This window comes from Schistocerca americana, chromosome 1 (genome assembly GCF_021461395.2).
Source record: "Schistocerca americana isolate TAMUIC-IGC-003095 chromosome 1, iqSchAmer2.1, whole genome shotgun sequence".
NCBI classification, from domain to species: Eukaryota; Metazoa; Arthropoda; class Insecta; order Orthoptera; family Acrididae; genus Schistocerca; species Schistocerca americana.
Genome location: NC_060119.1, coordinates 637,404,151 through 637,423,522, shown reverse-complemented (window position 1 = coordinate 637,423,522; position 19,372 = coordinate 637,404,151). Strand labels below are relative to the sequence as shown.

General features: G+C 39.4%; 1 protein-coding gene across 1 annotated transcript in view; it reads left to right on the top strand.

Moving 5' to 3' along the window:
- Window positions 1-18,941, top strand: part of LOC124607541 (protein phosphatase 1L) — an 85,447-nt gene extending 66,506 nt beyond the window's left edge. Inside the window, exon 4 of the mRNA XM_047139913.1 lies at window positions 18,134-18,941. Within this exon, the coding sequence (XP_046995869.1) occupies window positions 18,134-18,526 (393 nt within the window). The 3' untranslated portion in view covers window positions 18,527-18,941. The remainder of the gene's footprint in view (window positions 1-18,133) is intronic.
- Window positions 18,942-19,372: the final 431 nt, after the last annotated feature.

Below are 19,372 nucleotides of genomic sequence, written 5' to 3'. Positions count from 1 at the left end.
CCAGCTTGTCTTCTGAGTATCTGTGTTGTGCCCTTGTTGTATAGTGTTGGTGTTGTTGGGTGTTGTGAATCTGTGGATTTGAGTGGTGTCATTTTTTATTTCTACTTGATTTTTTTTAATTTTTATGTTTCTGTGGATTTTTTGTTCAGTTTTGTAGCTTGAGATTCGTGGTATCTTTTTTTGTATTCTGAATTGTAATATCCAGCTCATTGTTGCAGTTGTTTTTGTCAAGTGGTACTGTGTTTAATATGTGGAGCATATATCTGAGAGCTGCTGCTTTTAGGGCCTGTGAGTGATTAGATGATTGATGTAGTGTGTTGTGGTGTTTTTCCTGTAAATGCTGAATGAATATCAGTTATTTTTCTTTGTAATGGATATATCTAGGAAGTGTATTTGACCTGCTTGCTCTTTCTGAACAAGAAAATCCAGAAGAACTATAAGAATAAAAATAAAATAAAATAAAACCAAAATACCACAGATATCTAGAGACACAGAAACTGGTTGTCCGACTCCAAATGTGGAAGAAAAAATTTGGAAGATGCACCAAGGATCGGAAGGCATGTCACCATCGCCACTGATGAAGCAGTGACTGCAATTCATGATAAGATTTTGCAGGATTGTTGAATAATGTTGCAGCACATTGAAATTACATTTGGAATCTCCCATGGGCATATTCATGACATTATTGTGGGTATTTTGGGAATGTGGAAAGTTTCATATCAATAAAGCTTTATTGCTTGGTACTTATTTTATACGTGACATGCCAGTTTGAACTTTTTACTTTTGATGAAGGCACTCTTTATAGTTGCTGAAACCTAGGTCAAAAAACTTCATTTTTGCGACTGAGGGCTGTTGTTGCTTTAATTTTGCTTTGTAAACAGTCGCTGATAACACAGCCATGTTCAAAACTTAAAGTTTCACTTAAGTTAATCCCAAAAGACTTGAATACAGATCAGATTTGGGAGCATGTGCGGTGTTGTGAAGAAATCGTCCGCCAATTTAAAGCAGATGAAGATACCTTTCTTGCAAGGTGTGTGACACTGTATGAAATGTAGATTCACCACTTTGAACCTGAAACAAAACAACAGTCGCAGCAATGGAAACATTTTCATATCCTAACCCAAAACAATTCTGGGTGCAAAAATCAGCTGGCAAGGTGATGGCATCAGTCTTCTGGGATGCAGAAGCCCCTTCTGGCGGATTACTTGCAAAAGGGCATAACTATCAATGCATCATACTATTGCACCCTCCTGTGCCATTTGAGAGAAGAGATGAAGAGGAAAAGGCGAGGAAAATTGGCGCGCAGAGTTCTTTTGCGTCAGGACAACACACCGGAGCACAAAGCCCTCACAACACTGGAAACTCTTGTGTGACTGTGGGTTCGAATTGTTAAGTCATCTGCCATGTTCTTCAGAATTGGTTCCATCAGAGTGTTTTCTTTTCCGACAGTTTTCTTTTCCCAAACTTAAAAAGAGACCTCAAAGGATGATGATTTGACAATGATGATGCAGTGATTGATTGCTGTGAATGCTTGGTTGGACTCAAAATCAAAGACCTTTTATTTGAATGGTTTGCAGAAGTTATTTGAGTGTGCCCGCAAGTGTCTTAGTGTACACAGGTATTATATTCCTCTGAATATAAAAAGAAAATCTGGTATTTACCAACTCCAGTGTAACAGTTGTGATGCTCTATACTTAGCACAGACCACCAAACTTTTGAAACAAGATTTAAATAATATAAAAGAGTATGGAAATATGGTACTAGCCATTCAACATTTGCAGAACACCCTATCACAATAGAAAAAGTCATGAAAACAGTAGTATTCAGTAATGAGAAACATCTCGTAACCCTACAAGAGAATTCCCAAATCCAAAAGGCAACAATAGAGAAGAAACATATAATAAATGACCAAACAAAAATTTAAAATAATAAAACATACAGTAGATAAAGAACAAAACCCATGACACCACAAAATGTCATAAATTAGGCAATACCGAGCCGTAGAGCACCCCCACTGTACCATTGTAAAGCAATAATTTACACGTATAATAAAAGTTCGGACATTATATATATATAATAGAGGGAAACATTCCACGTGGGAAAAATATATCTAAAAACAAAGATGATAAGACTTACCAAACAAAAGTGCTGGCAGGTCGATAGACACACAAACATACACACAAAATTCTAGCTTTCGCAACCAACGGTTGCTTCATCAGGAAAGAGGGAAGGAGAGGGAAAGGCGAAAGGATGTGGGTTTTAAGGGAGAGGGTAAGGAGTCATCCCAATCCCGGGAGTGGAAAGACTTACCTTAGGGGGTAAAAAGGACGGGTATATACACACACACACACACACACACACACACACACACACACATCCATCCGCACATCCACAGACACAAGCAGACATTTGTAAAGGCAAAGAGTTTGGGCAGAGATGTCAGTCGAGGCGGAAGTAAAGGGGCAAAGATGTTGTTGAACGACAGGTGAGGTATGAGCGGCGGCAACTTGAAATTAGCGGAGGTTGAGGCCTGGCGGATAACGAGAAGAGAGGATATACTGAAGGGCAAGTTCCCATCTCCGGAGTTCTGACAGGTTGGTGTTAGTGGGAAGTATCCAGATAACCCGGACGGTGTAACACTGTGCCAAGATGTGCTGGCCGTGCACCAAGGCATGTTTAGCCACAGGGTGATCCACATTACCAACATACACTGTCTGCCTGTATCCATTCATGCGAATGGACAGTTTGTTGCTGGTCATTCCCACATAGAAAGCTTCACAGTGTAGGCAGGTTAGTTGGTAAATCACGTGGGTGCTTTCACACGTGGCTCTGCCTTTGATCGTGTACACCTTCCGGGTTACAGGACTGGAGTAGGTGGTGGTGGGAGGGTGCATGGGACAGGTTTTACACCGGGGGCAGTTACATGGGTAGGAGCCAGAGGGTAGGGAAGGTGGTTGGGGGATTTCATAGGGATGAACTAAGAGGTTACGAAGGTTAGGTGGACGACGGAAAGACACTCTTGGTGGAGTGGGGAGGATTTCATGAAGGCTGGATCTAATTTCAGGGCAGGATTTGAGGAAGTCGTATCCCTGCTGGAGAGCCCCGGTCAGAGTCTGGTCCAGTTTCGGAAATTATCCTGTTACAAGTGGGGCACTTTTGTGGTTCTTCTCTGGGAGGTTCTGGGTTTGAAGGGATGAGGAAGTGGCTCTGGTTATTTGCTTCTGTACCAGGTCGGGAGGGTAGTTGAGGGATGCGAAAGCTGTTTTCAGGTTGTTGGTGTAATGGTTCAGGGATTCCGGACTGGAGCAGATTCGTTTGCCAGGAAGACCTAGGCTGTAGGGAAGGGACTGTTTGATGTGGAATGGGTGGCAGCTGTCATAATTGAGGTACTGTTGCTTGTTGGTGCGTTTGATGTGGACGGACGTGTGAAGCTGGCCATTGGACAGATGGAGGTCAATGTCAAGGAAAGTGGCATGGGATTTGGAGTAGGACCAGGTGAATCTGATGGAACCAAAGGAGTTGAGGTTGGAGAGGAAATTCTGGAGTTCTTCTTCACTGTGAGTCCAGATCATGAAGATGTCATCAATAAATCTGTACCAAACTTTGGGTTGGCAGGCCTGGGTAACCAAGAAGGCTTCCTCTAAGCGACCCATGAATAGGTTGGCGTACGAGGGGGGCCATCCTGGTACCCATGGCCGTTCCCTTTAATTGTTGGTATGTCCGGCCTTCAAAAGTGAAGAAGTTGTGGGTCAGGATGAAGCTGGCTAAGGTGATGAGGAAAGAGGTTTTAGGTAGGGTGGCAGGTGATCGGCGTGAAAGGAAGTGCTCCATCGCAGCGAGGCCCTGGACGTGCGGGATATTTGTGTATAAGGAAGTGGCATCAATGGTTACAAGGATGGTTTCCGGGGGTAACAGACTGGGTAAGGATTCCAGGCGTTCGAGAAAGTGGTTGGTGTCCTTGATGAAGGATGGGAGACTGCATGTAATGGGTTGAAGGTGTTGATCTACGTAGGCAGAAATACGTTCTGTGGGGGCTACAATGGGACGGCCGGGATGATTGGGTTTGTGAATTTTAGGAAGAAGGTAGAAGGTAGGGGTGCAGGGTGTTGGTGGGGTCAGGAGGTTGATGGAGTCAGGTGAAAGGTTTTGTAGGGGGCCTAAGGTTTTGAGGATTCCTTGTAGCTCCGCCTGGACATAAGGAATGGGATTACCTTGACATTTTCAATGTCTGCTTGTGTCTGTGTATGTGCGGCTGGATATGGGTGTGTGTGTGTGTGTGTGTATACCTGTCCTTTTTCCCCATAAGGTAACTCTTTCCGTTCCCGGGATTGAAATGACTCCTTACCCTCTCCCTTAAAACCCACATCCTTTCGTCTTTCCCTCTCCTTCCCTCCTTCCGGATGAAGCAACCGTTGGTTGCAAAAGCTTGAATTTTTGGTGTATGTTTGTGTTTGTTTGTGTGTCTATCAACATGCCAGTGCTTTCGTTTGGTAAGTTACATCATCTTTGTTTATATATGTTAAATGGCAAGCTGGCATTGTTTCACATATATTTAGAAGAAGAGGAAGAATGATGTATGGAGCAAACAAGTTAGTAACGTTAATAATTAGTACTGCTTATAGTAGAAAGTTAAAGCTCGAGAACTGTTCTGATCCTAGAAAACAAAATTATGAGGAAAAACCATATTGTTACAGTGACCACTGAAGTTGTTTTAAAATAAAGCAAAACATGTTTGGCCATAATAAGACTTTTATTACAGTCACAAAAGATGGTATGTAACATATGTAACTTATATACATCGAATTGTGGTAGCCCATGGAATACACACTGATGAGCCAAAACTTTACAACAAACTTACCAATACCGTATTCAGTGACCTTTGGAATTCAGTGGAGCTGCATATCTGTATGGCAAGGATTTGACAAGTCCTTGGTAGTTTCAAGAGATATGTAGCCCCATATGTCTAACCATAGGTCACTCAGTCCCGTAAATTATGGGCGAACTGTTTGTGCATACAAATGTGTTCCATCTGTTATGGTGTCTTCAATTACCCATAGAAGTTCATATGCATGGCCTCCATAGCTAAGTACTGTCTATAATGGCATGTGTCCATGGCCTGCTATATGTCTCGAGTACTTTTGGTCTGGATGGTGGTGTATCTGGACGAACATGACTCTCAACCTGGTGTAACTAGGAATTTTAATCATCTAATCATACAACACATTTCCATTGGTGCACTGTACAATCTCGACAATCCTGTCAGCAATGCAGTTTTAATCAATGATGTTCTCAGATCAGCATGGGAACACGCAGGGGTCATCAGCAATGTGAGCTCTGAAACACTTGTGCCTGCACCAGCATTGTATTTTAGTGTTCAGATCTGCCACAGATCACTGCCTTCCCTGCTTTACAGAGCAGGCAAGCTTTCGACCTCAATGTTCTGTGGTGAGGCATGAATGTCCCAGTCACAGTCCCCTACCTGTGGTTTCACGATACTTCAGTCACTTTCTATGGATGCTCATGACAGTAGTGCCTGAACAGTAGACCAGCTTCACCATTTTCAAGACATTCATTCTGAGATGCCAAGCCATAACGATCTTCCTTTTGTCAGAGTAGCTTACATCACTAAAATTATTTGCAACCTATATTGTCACTAGAGTGATTTCTTGTTCATCTCTGCATTGCTTATATACTTTTCCTACTGCATATGTGCCTGTAGTGCCATCAGGTTGCATTCAATCTCACAGTGGCCACTAGTTATATTTTGACTCGTCAGTGTATATGACACTAAGTTAAATGGTCAAGTGTAGCATGCAGACACATCATTTCAAGTAAAGCACTACATTGTGTTTCTAAATACCCCAAACAAATCAGTAAAATAGGGATGCAATGTTTATACGGCAAATAAAATTGAATGATTATAACAGTGTGAAATTTACATGGGGAAAATTAAACAGTGGGCAGAAAATAGCACTGATGAGCTATAGTTAGGCATTTTTTAAAATAATAATTACCCACTGGTAGGTGTCAAGTTTCAAACTATTGGTGCTGGATTCGTTGCCTAGTAGGTCCTAGGATTTATTCAGACAGCTAATTTGACTCTTACCTCAAGCATTGTTTTGAGTGTATGAAATTAAAGTTACACCACTGTTAAGATTCCATATTAAGCTACAGGACCTTGTATTAGTGGTTGGTGGAACATGTTGGTGGAAAGGAAATTGTGTACCTCTGATAGGATCTTACTTAGCAAAGGGCGCAGCTGAGATGTTGAAATCAGCTTTCAAATTGACTATTTTACTTTCAACCCTCATGAAAGAAGTGCAACAACATTGTTGTGGAGCAATAAGAAAAGATAGCTTTTATTTTCCAATAGATTTTGATGAAAGGAGAATGGAAATGGAGAGACTGATGAGTTATTGCAGCATTGCACAACTCTTAAAATTGTCCAGTCACTTGCTGCCTTTTCTTCTAATGTTTTAATTTAATAAACTCAACATATCCTCTAAAATATGAGGGTGGTTTGAAAAGTTCTCGGAACAGAATAGGAAAAAAAAAAAAAAAAAAAAAATACTTGCATCACTGAAACTTTTTTATTTTTCAGTGTAGTCTTCTTGTAGATTAATGCACTTGGTCCAGTGGTTTTCCAGTGCCTTGATCACATCTTGAAAATGAGTTTCCTCCAGGCTTGCGAAATAGTTGTCATTTGAAGTGAATCTTCGTCCACCAAGAAAAATTTTCAGTTTTGGGAAGAGGTAGAAGTCTGACGGAGCCATATCAGATGAATAAGTTGGGTGTGGTGACATTTCATACCTTCGTTTGCGTAATTTGGCCATGGCGACAGCACGTGTATGGGCATATTGTCTTGATGGAAGGTAACTTTCTTCCTTGCTAAACCTGGCCTTTTTTTGCATATTTTTTGTTGCAGTTTGTCCAGAAGGTTGGAATAGTATTCTCCGATAATTGTTTGCCCAGTGGGGAGATAATCTACAAACAGAATCCCCTTCTCATCCCAGAACAGTGATGCCATGACCTTTCCCGCTGAAGAAATTGTCGTTGCTTTTATTGGTGGCAGAGAATCAGCATATTTCCACTGCTTTGACTGTTGTTTTGTCTCTGGGGTACACTAGTTCACCGAAGTTCCATCTGTGGTCAAAAACCGGTGCAAAAAATCTTGTTTGTTTCCCCTAAAATGGGTCAAACATTGTTCCGATATGTCCATTCTCATGCGTTTTTGATCCAGTGTCAAGAGTCGCGGCACCCATATCGCAGATAATTTTTTCATTTTTAATTCTTCAGTTAAAATCTGATATTCCCTTTCAAATGATATCTGGCAAGCGTGAGCAATGTCATGCACTTTCAGTTGGCAATCCTCCATGACCATTTTGTAAATTTTTGCAATGATTCCTGGAGTAGTGACACATCTTGGCTGACCACTGCGCAGATCATCATCTAAGCTCTCCTAGCCAAATTTAACTTCATTTGTCCACTTGGCAACAGTTGAGTATGAAAGAGTAGAGTCCCCAAGTATATTCTGGAAATCAGCATGAATGTCCTTTGCTTTCATACCTTTCTTTACGAAGTACTTAATCACTGCTCGAATCTCGTTTCTTTTCCTTTTTTTTTTTTTTTTTTTTTTTTTTTTTTCCTTGCCCCCCTCTCTTCACAAATCACTATGTGGGAACAACAGCAGAGCCCTGTCACTGCCATAGCTCTCTTCCAAGAGCACTGGTGTAGCATGTGTTTACAGGCAACAGTCCAATGAATATCACGTGATCAACTTGTGCTAGTGCTGACCTCTCGTGGTGATTCCGAGAACTTTTCAAACCACCCTCCTATGTTAAAATCAATCATCTTTGACCACTCAGTATCCCAGTCGTTCATAGTGGACCAATAAAAACTTTCAGCTTCAGATCAAACTTTCCTACTGCTGTTCAGCAATGGACAGAATGCTGCAGTGTAGTTTCATCGGGGATGATCCTGAGTCTGATCCTGTAGTTAGCAGCAAGCAGAGTGCTTGCACTTACTTGTCCATGTATACAGTAGTACACCACCTAACCCGATCCTGTAGTTAGCAGCAGGTAGAATGCTTGCACTTACTTGTCCATGTATACAGTAGTACACCACATAACCCCTTTGAGAAAACAAGTTTCAAATGTCATCATTGCATCGAAAAACTCTGCAGAGATGATTTCATTCTTCCTTTCTCCACTCTCATAATGGCAGTTTCTTTCCGTGCTGCTAGGATATGCTTTACTGTCCGCCCACAACATTACCAACTTACCAACATGTATTTTATCACAATCATAAACATGTGGTTCATACACAGATAAAGGAAGTGTTTTCTCATCAGCTTAACGTCTTTTCATATTTTTGTCAATTATGCATTTGGTGGTGTTTGGAGATGATTTGTGAGTGTTGGTTACAGACAATGTTCTAGGTATTGCAATATCAGATAGATTCCTTACTTTCTCAGTGTAATAGAGTGTGAGTGAAAATGAATAGTGTAAGTTACAAGTTAGAGAGCTTTCCTAGATTTCTTATGAGAGTAACACTTACAGTAAAAACTCTTGGAACACAAGTACTGGATTTAAATATTGTGCAAAATTTTAATACTGGAAATCAACAGTTTGAGACAACATTTATAATGAATATTTATAAAAATAGAGATTATGTGACTGTGCCATTAAAAATGTGCTATTCTGCGTTCTGTGCCTGCTTGGTGGGGAACTCGCATGGAGGCCAGGGTACGAGTTAAAACATTCCTGCATTCTTACTAGCTGATGGCAGACTTTTGCATGTCCAACATATTGGAATTAACTGAAGTCACACATTTTGCTTTCTTATATTTTGGTGTCAGATTTTTAGAGTTTCTATGTGTGATAATCTGCACAAGGTCACAGAAAGGTGTATTTTGAAGTATAATTTATTGGGATGATGTATCGTGAAGTGAGGTTTCGGGTTAAGCAATTGTTTCCCTCTAAGTTTCTCTTAAGAAAATGTAATGCAGAAAACTTTGGCGCAACTCTCAGTTTCAAATATCACCAGCTACCACTGCCAGGAAGGCACCCAAATAGGCATTGCACCAAACTGTAGCTGGAGAGTGTTGAGGAGAGAGAAGGGAAGTAGGAGGGTTAGGCACATAAAGCTAATTTTCACCAGACGTAAGGCAATTATTGGTTCAGTGGGAACAGGGTGCTTGTGTAATTGTACATAATACTGGGAAGAAGACCATGTTGCATTCCTTAGCCTTTGCATACATCAACAACACATCAAACCTTTCTATGACACTGTGCATTGAAACAAATATAGTGTCACTCCAAGTATTATGAGGAGGTGCTGAAAAGTAACACATCCAGATTTTCTTATGTGAGAACTTTTAAAGGTTTTTAAATAAAATGAACGTTAACTTTCTACATCCTTATTCTTTATGTCTGCATATTTGCTTGTATTTCTCTACGTAGTAAGCCTCGTGATGAACATGTTTGTACCAATGAGAGACCAGTTTGTTGATGTCCTCACTGTATTATGTTTGACTTTGTTATTGGAGCCGCAACCTCACCTCTGCTTGTACAACTTTATGACTATCAAAGTGAAGTCCTGAAGATGTTCTTTAAGTTTTGGAAACAGATGAAAATTGGATGGAGCCAGATAGGGACTGTACGGAGGATGATCAATAACAGTGAACACAATGTGTCAGAGTGCTTTGCAGATGTCTAAGCTCTCATAAGTGGTCTGGTATTGTCATGCTGAAGAAGAGCGTACTCCATGTGTGGATGAATTCTTCGAATTCAAAACTTGGCTACAACACACTGTTTCTCATGCACCAACATAGTTACATTACACACTGCACTAGAGGGCTGCAAATATGTAGATATGAAGAATGAAGATAAAGCTTTAAGAGTTTTCACATGAAAAATTCGGAGGAATCGTTTTCCAGCACACCCTTGTATTATGATTACTTACAGCGCAAATAGACCAAAGTTATAATACTGATACTGTCCTTTAACTTCTATCCAAAAGTAATTATTGTTGCATATATCCACAGATTTACTGGTATATGTATCCACATTTTCTGCAGTCTTCTACCTGCCAAGTAGTTCTAATAGCAGATATTCACTCTGTGCAGACTTCCAATGCAGGGCATTAGGATGTTGTGGTATAGGATGATGGCATATAGGGTCGTGGCATTGACATTAACAGTAGATCCAGGCTGTAATGGGGTGGGGATGATTGAGAGGTGAGAAAGGAAGTGGTTTTTGTCCACCTGTATCCCTGTCCTTGTGTCATTTACTTTACTTCATTTCTTTGGCTCAGCAATCTCCTTTGTGGTCTGTTCTATCCCTACACCTTATAGAGAACCACATGCAACTTTGCCTTGCCTGTGCCAGATTTGGCTCATCACTGCCACATTGCCACCTCATCCCATACTGTATCTCCTTCCTAGCCATCACTATCTTTTCCCCTCCTGGCCTCTTTGTTTACCTCTCCCAATCCACTTGGCTGCTCTTTGGCCCAGTCAAACTGTAGCATCAAGACTATTTAATTTGCTGTTACAAGGTAGTTGTGTATGTGCTCTGAGGAAGCACATTGTCTGAAAGCTGAGTAAGGTTCAATAAATTATTTCCATTATTTGTATTCCACCCAGGACTTTCATTTATCATGTATACAATTGCAGTCAACAATTTTCTGGCAATTGAAATCATGATAACACTGTATAGGCCTGGCAACTGAAGATTGCCTCGGAGGCAGTTGTACAGTCACTATATTCCAAGCACACTGTTACCACTGGTACGAGCTGTCTCAGTGTACCACATGGAGGATATATCACCAAAAAATACAGTGCTTGTGGTGGTGTAAGTGATGAACCCACAACGCTACATGTAAAGAACGGATCTTTCATTACAGTGTTCCAATGACTACCATGAGATATGAACCATAATTACCACAGATGTTGGATCTTGGGCTTGGGTTCCAACAATGGCAATCCATTTTTATACTGCCTGCTTTCAGGCAAATTGTACTACCACTGTCATGTGCACATTACATTGAAGTATAAAAGCATTTTCAAACCTGTTGTCTACTTTTTTTAATTGCGAGCACAAGGAACATTAGCACCTGAGTTATCCTGCCACCAAAGGAAACTTACTGCAATAAAAATAAGAAGTGATTGGTAAAAAAGTGATGCTGTGAAAATTTGAACAATAGTAAAGTTGTCCACAACTTGAAGGTTGGTTTGAGCACAACAGTTATACTATTAGGCTTGGCACACACTGAACCACGACACACTTTGACATTTTTCTTGTCTGTGATGGCCACTTTTTAAACTTTTACCAAGAACAATTAGAGGAAAACATTTGACACAGGTTATTTTATTGTTTCTCAAAATATTCACATTTAAAATTTGTACACTCTCATATGGATTTTTAACTAATTCTGGAAATATTTTCGCACTCTGATGTTACCTCAAAAATGTTATTTTGGAAGGGTTTGATAACTCTTCTCACAATGATGGAAATTGCTGTCTGTGTATTCCTTATTTAACAAGAGGGAACAAAAAGACGTTGTTAGGTGATAATTCAGGTGAGTGCGTACAGTGAATATTAATTACAATCCAGCTTAAAATGATCAGTTTTAATAATGTCTTTATAGAGTGATCCAGTTTGGCAGAAAGGTTAAAAGCAGATTCGTGGAACTGAATTGCACTCTGGAGAGACTGCAGGGTATAGTATTCGCAGATATATTAAACTCGCAATAAAAGTAGCGCCCGATATCTGACTACACAACTGCAAGTATCAGGCAGTTTTATCCGCCATCATGCTGTTTTCATTATGTACTGAGTTAATTAATTACCTCAACAGTTCGGTGACAAGTAATGGTTGCGTCGATGTCAATTACTACTTTGCTCACGCACAGGTGCGTGCGTGTGCTGCGCGCGTTTGTGTGTGTGTTTGTGTGTGTTTGTGTGTGTGTGTGTGTGTGTGTGTGTGAGAGAGAGAGAGAGAGAGAGAGAGCTAGCTTTTTCTGTCAAATAATGAACTGTTTGATGTTCTGCGTGACAGCTGGCATTGACACGATGAAGAAAGATGCGATTATTTTTTGTTGTGTTTTCCAATTTCGTTAATAACCTGGGGCAAACAAGTAGTTGTACACCATTCAGCATTAAGTGTTTTTATATCCTACAAAACAATGATTTTGACATGTCCATTGTAACCAAAGAAACAAGGGACTATTTTCTTCAGTAATGAACCACTTTTGTTGGTTTCGGTCAGTGTTAGAATACCCAGACAGTTGTTCCATAAAACTTCAGGAGAGTTGCAAGATGTCTGCACCTTGCTGCCATTATATTTCACTGCAGTCTTTTGGCCATCTTCAAGTGAATGCTGGTGAAAATGCACTGAGCTCCTGTATTTAAGATGCCACCGCCACATGTGGTGTGTCCAGTTGGTGTCGCACATGCGCTTGTGCTGCACACCCTCCATGGTGAAAGCTCATCTCAGCAATATCAAATCAATTGTCCTCATTTGGTAAAATTGCAGAACGATGCCAGCTATGCAGAGCATGAAGCTTTTTTGTGACAGGACACATTGCAGAATTTAACTGCAAGCAACTGTCTTGATTAATAAGATATACAAACAGTGGTATTTCCCACTGATTCATTGATGATGGAGCTCCAAAAGTTTGATGTGTGGACCACAATTTTTGTTTCATTGTATTTCATCAAATGACCAGTGGAGATACAGTGTTTGGCGATAGCTGACTTATTGGCTTGGAGGAGGCGAATAAGCCGCTAATGCTTTACAAAGGGCAGCTCTAAGTCATCCTTCACTTCACAGGGACCAATAGTGCCAAGATTTTGGAAGGAGGATGAAAGATTACTTCAGCTTTGTCTTTTTAATATCCTGCGTATTTTCACTGAAACATTTCCAATATGTGGTAGGTAAGCTGTTGTTTTGGAGGCCCCAGTCTCTTCTTTGTTCTGTTGTTTATATGTCTGTAGTGCTCACTGTACCTGCTGATATGTGACTATCTACTGTTCAGGAACATAGTTTGCCGGTGTTCCAGTTATAGTTTATCGGTATCCAAGATGGTCTTTAGAATGCCCATCATTTGTGCCAGATGGTGGCAATTAGTAGCTTGTAAATACAGATCTATATGAGTGGGCTTTTTAAACATCGAATGCCCAAGTGCGCAGTTGCCCATACGTCATGCGAAGATGTATAAAAATGACAAGCAACCATCTTTCTCCATCTCCATAGCAAATTTTATGTTTCCATGCGTGGAGTTCAGACATTGAAGGAACTCTTAGAGACTGTCCAAACCATGAGACCAAACTATAAAAGTGTCATCAATGTGTTGCCAAAATATTGTTGGTTCTAAAATAGCTGAGGTGACAGCTTGCTCCTCAACATCTTCCATAAAAAGATTGGCCACCAGGGAATATGAAGGACACCCCATGGCGATTTCATTAGACTGTTCAGGAAAACTCATTGTTAAATAAAAAGTATGTCAGGGAGGAGTATGCTCGAACAACATTTAATTCAGCCCCAAATCTATTGCTGATGAGATGTAGAGTGTCCACCAGAGGCATGTATGTAAAAAGTGAAATAACATCAAATCTGACCAAGTCATTTCTTTCCAGCTTAAGTCACTGAAGTCATCTGATAAAATAGCTGGAATTTCTTATATGATGTGGGCATCTGTGTACGATGGGTTTGAATAAAGACACCAAATACCTCCAAGTCATATTGCTCACTGTAGGATGCAACTGCACCTCTTCTTTTTGGACATTGGGCGGTCTATAAAGCCTAGATTGAACTGAACTGATTGGCCTCAGTCTCTTAATGTCCACCTTTGGTAGAGAACTTTTCTATAGAAGTTCTGCTATTTTTCGCATCAGTCAGTCAGTAGAATCGTTATTGATCTTGCGATACATGGAGTCACACAATAAAAACATTGCTCTTATTAATATATTCTCCTGTGGCATGACCACAGTAGCATTACCTGTATCAGACCTGCAGATTACCATATCCACTTCTGCTCATAAGTTAAGGAGGGCTGCCCTTGCTGCAGGTGAGAGATTGCTGTTCGGTGGTGCGGCTCTTGTCAACATATGGTATGACTCATGAAGAGTGTCCTCAGCTGCCTCTGTTGCAAGATGCCATACAGCCTCTTTGATGGTACTGACAAAGTCCACTAGTGGTGGTGAAGCAAGTGTAGGAGCAAAATTAAGACCTCTTGCCAAAATGGATACAGTTGCGTCATCTCTAGATTTCTCCATCATGTTGATAATGGATTGTTGAGTAGGAACTTACTGTGACATCTGTGTCGACAGTCTGAGAATCTTTGCAGTCTGCCTCCTCATAGCATTGTTGTGAATCCAGTTTGCTTTGGTTCATGTCACACCATCTACCCACTCCCAAGACAATGAAGATGGTCTTGCTGCATTTAAAATTGAGATGGCAGTTTCCAGTTACATTTTGCGTGGAATCCCGTGACAGAAAAACTTCATGCTGTGCCTAGCCAAGGTCATTGTGTGATTATCTGTACAAAGACAATTGATTTGATATTGGTGAGGTAAGCTTTCACCACAGAGGGTGAGCTGCGCAGCACATTGTACAGACTTGGAGCAGAAGCATATGCACTCAAACAACACATGACCTATACCAACCTGATACAGCCAGCATGTGCCAGTGAGGGTCTTAAATATATGAGCTCGGTGCATTTTCACCGAGCAAGGTGATGCAGTTGTTAGCACACTGGACCTACATTTGGGAGGACCTCAGTTCAAACCTGCATCCAGCTATCCAGATTCAGGTTTTCCACGATTTTCTTGAGTCGCTTCAGGCATACACCAGAAGGGCACAGCAGATTTCCTTCCCCATCCTTGCCTCAATCCAAGCTGGTACTCTGTCTCTGAAGACCTCGATGTCAACAGGACGTTAAACTCAATCTTCCTTCCTTCAGTTAATTTTCATCAGTATTCGCCTGAAGATGACCAAAAGACTCTGTGCTGAAATATCGCGACAGCAAGTTGCAGACATCAGGTAGTTCTCCCGTATGCTGAAAAAGTTTAAATTTCACCCAGACTTCAGTTGCCAGGGACTACAGTCTTGTGTGTATGTGTGTGTGTGTGTGTGTGTGTGTGTCATCTATTTCTGATGAAGGCCTTGCTGGCCAAAAGCTTATTCATAACAGTCTTTTTGTTGTGCCTATCTGCAACTCAGTGTCTGCACTATATGGTTGAACCAAGCAATTTGAGGCATTGACATTGAGTTAGATATTTATAAAAATCATAAAAAAATCATCTGATCAAAAACTAAATTTGAATTCTTTTTTTTTTACAATGCTATTTCTTTATATTCTCACAGTAAACAAACTACTTGGCCAAATGATAGATTTAAAAAATAAATGGTTAATGTTGCACCTCAGTATGATCACTTGTAACAATTTAAAGGCAGCATTTGGACACTTCTTTAAAGTGTGAATGAATTGATGTGACTGTACAGATCTTAAAAGTTTAACAATAAAATGCTATTAAATGACTTAAGGTAAAGGAAACATCAGCATATTTAAAACAACAGTTTTACAATCAAACCCGGGTATTTAGTTGCCTGCAATTCCCATTGTGTTGTATAAAAATTGGCCAAGTGTGAGTAGGACTCGCACACTGAGTGTTCCATACAAACTTAATATGTATATGTATAGTTCATCCATCCTGGGGCTCAAGAATATCAATGATCTTTGTCTGTTATCAGTATCGATACTGGCAAGATATTGGTCCTGGGAATTCCAAGAGCATATCAAAACCTCTACAGCAGTTCCTTAGGCTAACCTGGATATACAGACAGAAGCGAGTAGAGTAATTGGGTTTATATTTGTAGAAAAAGAGGACTTAAATAAAACATTTTTATTTACTTACTGCAACAGGACTACAACTTTCATTTTGTGTTTACATACAGTAATGTTCGTCTGTTATTCTTTTGACGGATGATGAATGTAGTGTGTGTTCACATGGCAAAAGATTTTTTTATGTGATGTAATTTAAAAAGCTTCAGATCTCTCTCTGTCTCTCTCTCTTTTTTTTTTTTACTTGTGCTGTGTAATCTTGCTTCATGCTGAATTTCATGATTCTATGTAAACAGGAAGTACCTTATAGGTGTTTCAAGAGTGAGTTTGTTTAAAATGTGTGACGTAAATGACCAAACCTTTCCCATTGATGTAGAAGCTTAAGTTTTTTACACTGCCAAGGAATGATACACTTCATTATGTAACATAAATATGAACTTGATACGCCAACATATTCGAGAGAAAAAGGGATCATAAAAGACATACAGAGAGACACAGGATGAAAAAGAAAACAAATTGTGTGATATAATTAAAAATTAACGGTTTTCGGACTTTTTCCTTTACTTGTGCTGTGAAGCCTTGCTTGCTGCGAAATTTCATAATTCTCAGTCAATTGGAAACACGCTATAGGTTATGATCAGTGAGTTTTCAAGTATCAAAATATTTGACGTAAATGGCCTTATTTTTCAATTGAAGTGACTTAAAAGCTTAAAATTTTTACATCCCCAAAGGACCCATAGACCTTAATATGTGACAGATTTGAACTTGATATATGGGGCTGTTCCTGAGAAAAAGGGTTCTTAATGGTGAGCAGACAGACAGATGGACAACTGAGGCACGGAATCCTTAAAAAGAGCGAGAGAGAGGGATAGATGTTTGCTGTGTTGTTATCTGTCGTTCAGATACACTTTGATACAATCTCAATGTGTTTGAAACCTATATCTAGCCAATTGTCATCTAACACTAGTCTTCTCACCACCAATACATTTTTGCCAGTATCCTTTATGCATATGACCTGTCCGCTGGAGTACTAATACAGTTATGATTCCACATGTTTAATGGTGTCTTGTCTTAAGCAACAGGTACATTTGGGATGTATTGTGTTATAAAAGATTATAGTTCCTCACCACCTCTTTGAGCTAAACTAATTAAAAATTACAAAAGTGGGTATTATGTCTTTAGTTACTTCTTTGCTCTTGCTTTTATATGGCTGTTGAGATTCTTCTTGAAATGGGTGCTATACCTGTCCTTCACTCAGCAAATAATTCATTACTTCCTCAGCAATATTTTAAAATTTAAAACTCTCTTAAAGGATAAATATCTTTGAAATCCGGTTTCATTCAAATTGGAATCATAAAAACGCTAATTTTATTCTAGTTCAAAGTATCTGACAAACATTTGGAGCTGACAACATTGAATTGCTACGACTTTAAAATGAGCACCACTTAATTATAATTGTGGCTTGGATACAAGTGCACAAAGAAAATGACAAAGACAGACAGAAAATGAGCCAAAATGTTGTAGCAGATCACCCTTATATGCTTGCTGTAGATAAATTGCTTCAGCACTCAGGCTACTCCTAGATGATTAGAAAATGAAGGGAAAATTTGCTATGACACTAACATTCCGAACTAGAAAATAATGGTAATGCGAGTGTTACTTTGTAAAAGAGTAATCTTTCTGCATGATGAGACTTTTAATTTCCCTCGTGTGTGTGTGTGTGTGTGTGTGTGTGTGTGTGTGTGTGTGTGTGTGTGTGTGTGTGTGTGGTGTTCTCAGCATAAGTTAGTTTAAGTAGTGTGTAAGTCTAGGGACTGATGACCTCAGCAGTTTGGTCCCTTAGGAATTCATATACATTTGACTTTTAATTTGAAAAGTTGATTAATGTTGTTGCTTGGCATAGAAGATAGCCACTACCAGTCTATGCAAAACATAATTTATATGCCATGTGCTGTATTTTAATTCTTACTGAGAGCAGAATTTAAACTGAATCCATTTTGCACACTGGTAGCTGCAGAAAGCTGTTAATTTTGTAACCATTTAGAAAGCAGTCATGTTGCAGCTTTTCTGTGCAATACGTCTAATACTTAGGGTTTTTTCACAGACCTGACATGTTGTTTTGAAACATTTATCTTGAACTTTAATTGCTATGAATGGGAATTTATTAAGAAGGTGTTAGAAATTATCATTAATGTAAGCGTTGGTATCATTTTCTTTCGACTGTTCACATCAACTGCCATTGACATACATTCCTCAATCATATATGCTTTCCTCTTTATTTTCCCAGGTGCGCGAAAAGAAACGAATAAAAGAGGCTGGTGGTTTTGTCACTTTTAATGGAGTGTGGCGTGTGGCTGGTATATTAGCTACATCCCGAGCTCTTGGTGATTACCCTTTGAAAGATAAAAAGCTGGTAATTGCTGATCCAGACATTCTGACATTTGATTTATCAGACCATAAACCACAATTTTTAATATTAGCTTCAGATGGATTATGGGACACTTTCACAAATGAGGAGGCAGTTGCCTTCATTAAGGAGAGACTAAATGAACCCCATTATGGTGCAAAGAGCATTACTTTGCAATCATATTACAGAGGTTCCTTGGATAATATAACAGTTGTTGTAATCAATTTTAAGGAACAAAAATGGAGCTATGCAAGTGCCAAGAAAACAGATTAAAATTTTTTGTGTGTGCTTTCATTTGCACAATTGAGATAAAGTACAGTTATTATATTTGTCATTGTTTCACAAAAATCTATCCATAACACAGTTTTAGAAAAGAGTTTATGATTGTTGGTGTTGTATGGAATCTGTTTGAATCTCTTTCAGGGAAGGGGACTGAACAAAGTTTCACTAGAAAAATTATTTTTGTGACTTGCTGTATTTGAGATATGTGGTTATTGATTGAAATTGCCTTTTGTACTATGTAACTGTTATTAAGTCTGTTTTTGATGGTGACTTGTATTTTGTGATCGATTTTCTTGAATGTTAATTCACTTGTGATCTAGTCAGATATGTGTTGTTACACAAAATTTATGTACACATGAGTGGTATATATTTATATGTACAATAAAATGTGCCAAAAGCTCTGTAATCCCTTTATTTTGTTGCTTCATGTACCATTTGCATGTTGCCTTAGAAGTTGGAGAAATGTGTTAAAATGTGTCAAGAGAATAGCAGATTTGCAGAATAATATCTGTGTTACTAAGGAATCATCTTGATTAACAGTGCACTTATTTCATAATAAAATTTGCTACAAGGAATATCCCTGCTTTATGTACTGAGTTCATGAAAGTGTGAAGTATCCTATGGGTAAAGTGTCATCGACCACAGCAAAGAATTTAAATACACCCCATCCCACAAAGTCCTAATTATCTGCACATACCAGTGTGATAGTCACACTTAATTGTATATTTTGACTGTAGGGAATGCCTCTTATTGTAAACCCACATTTCTTATGAAACATATGAAAGCTGATATCAAACAATGGAAAATCCAGGATGGAATGTAACAATACCAGAGAAG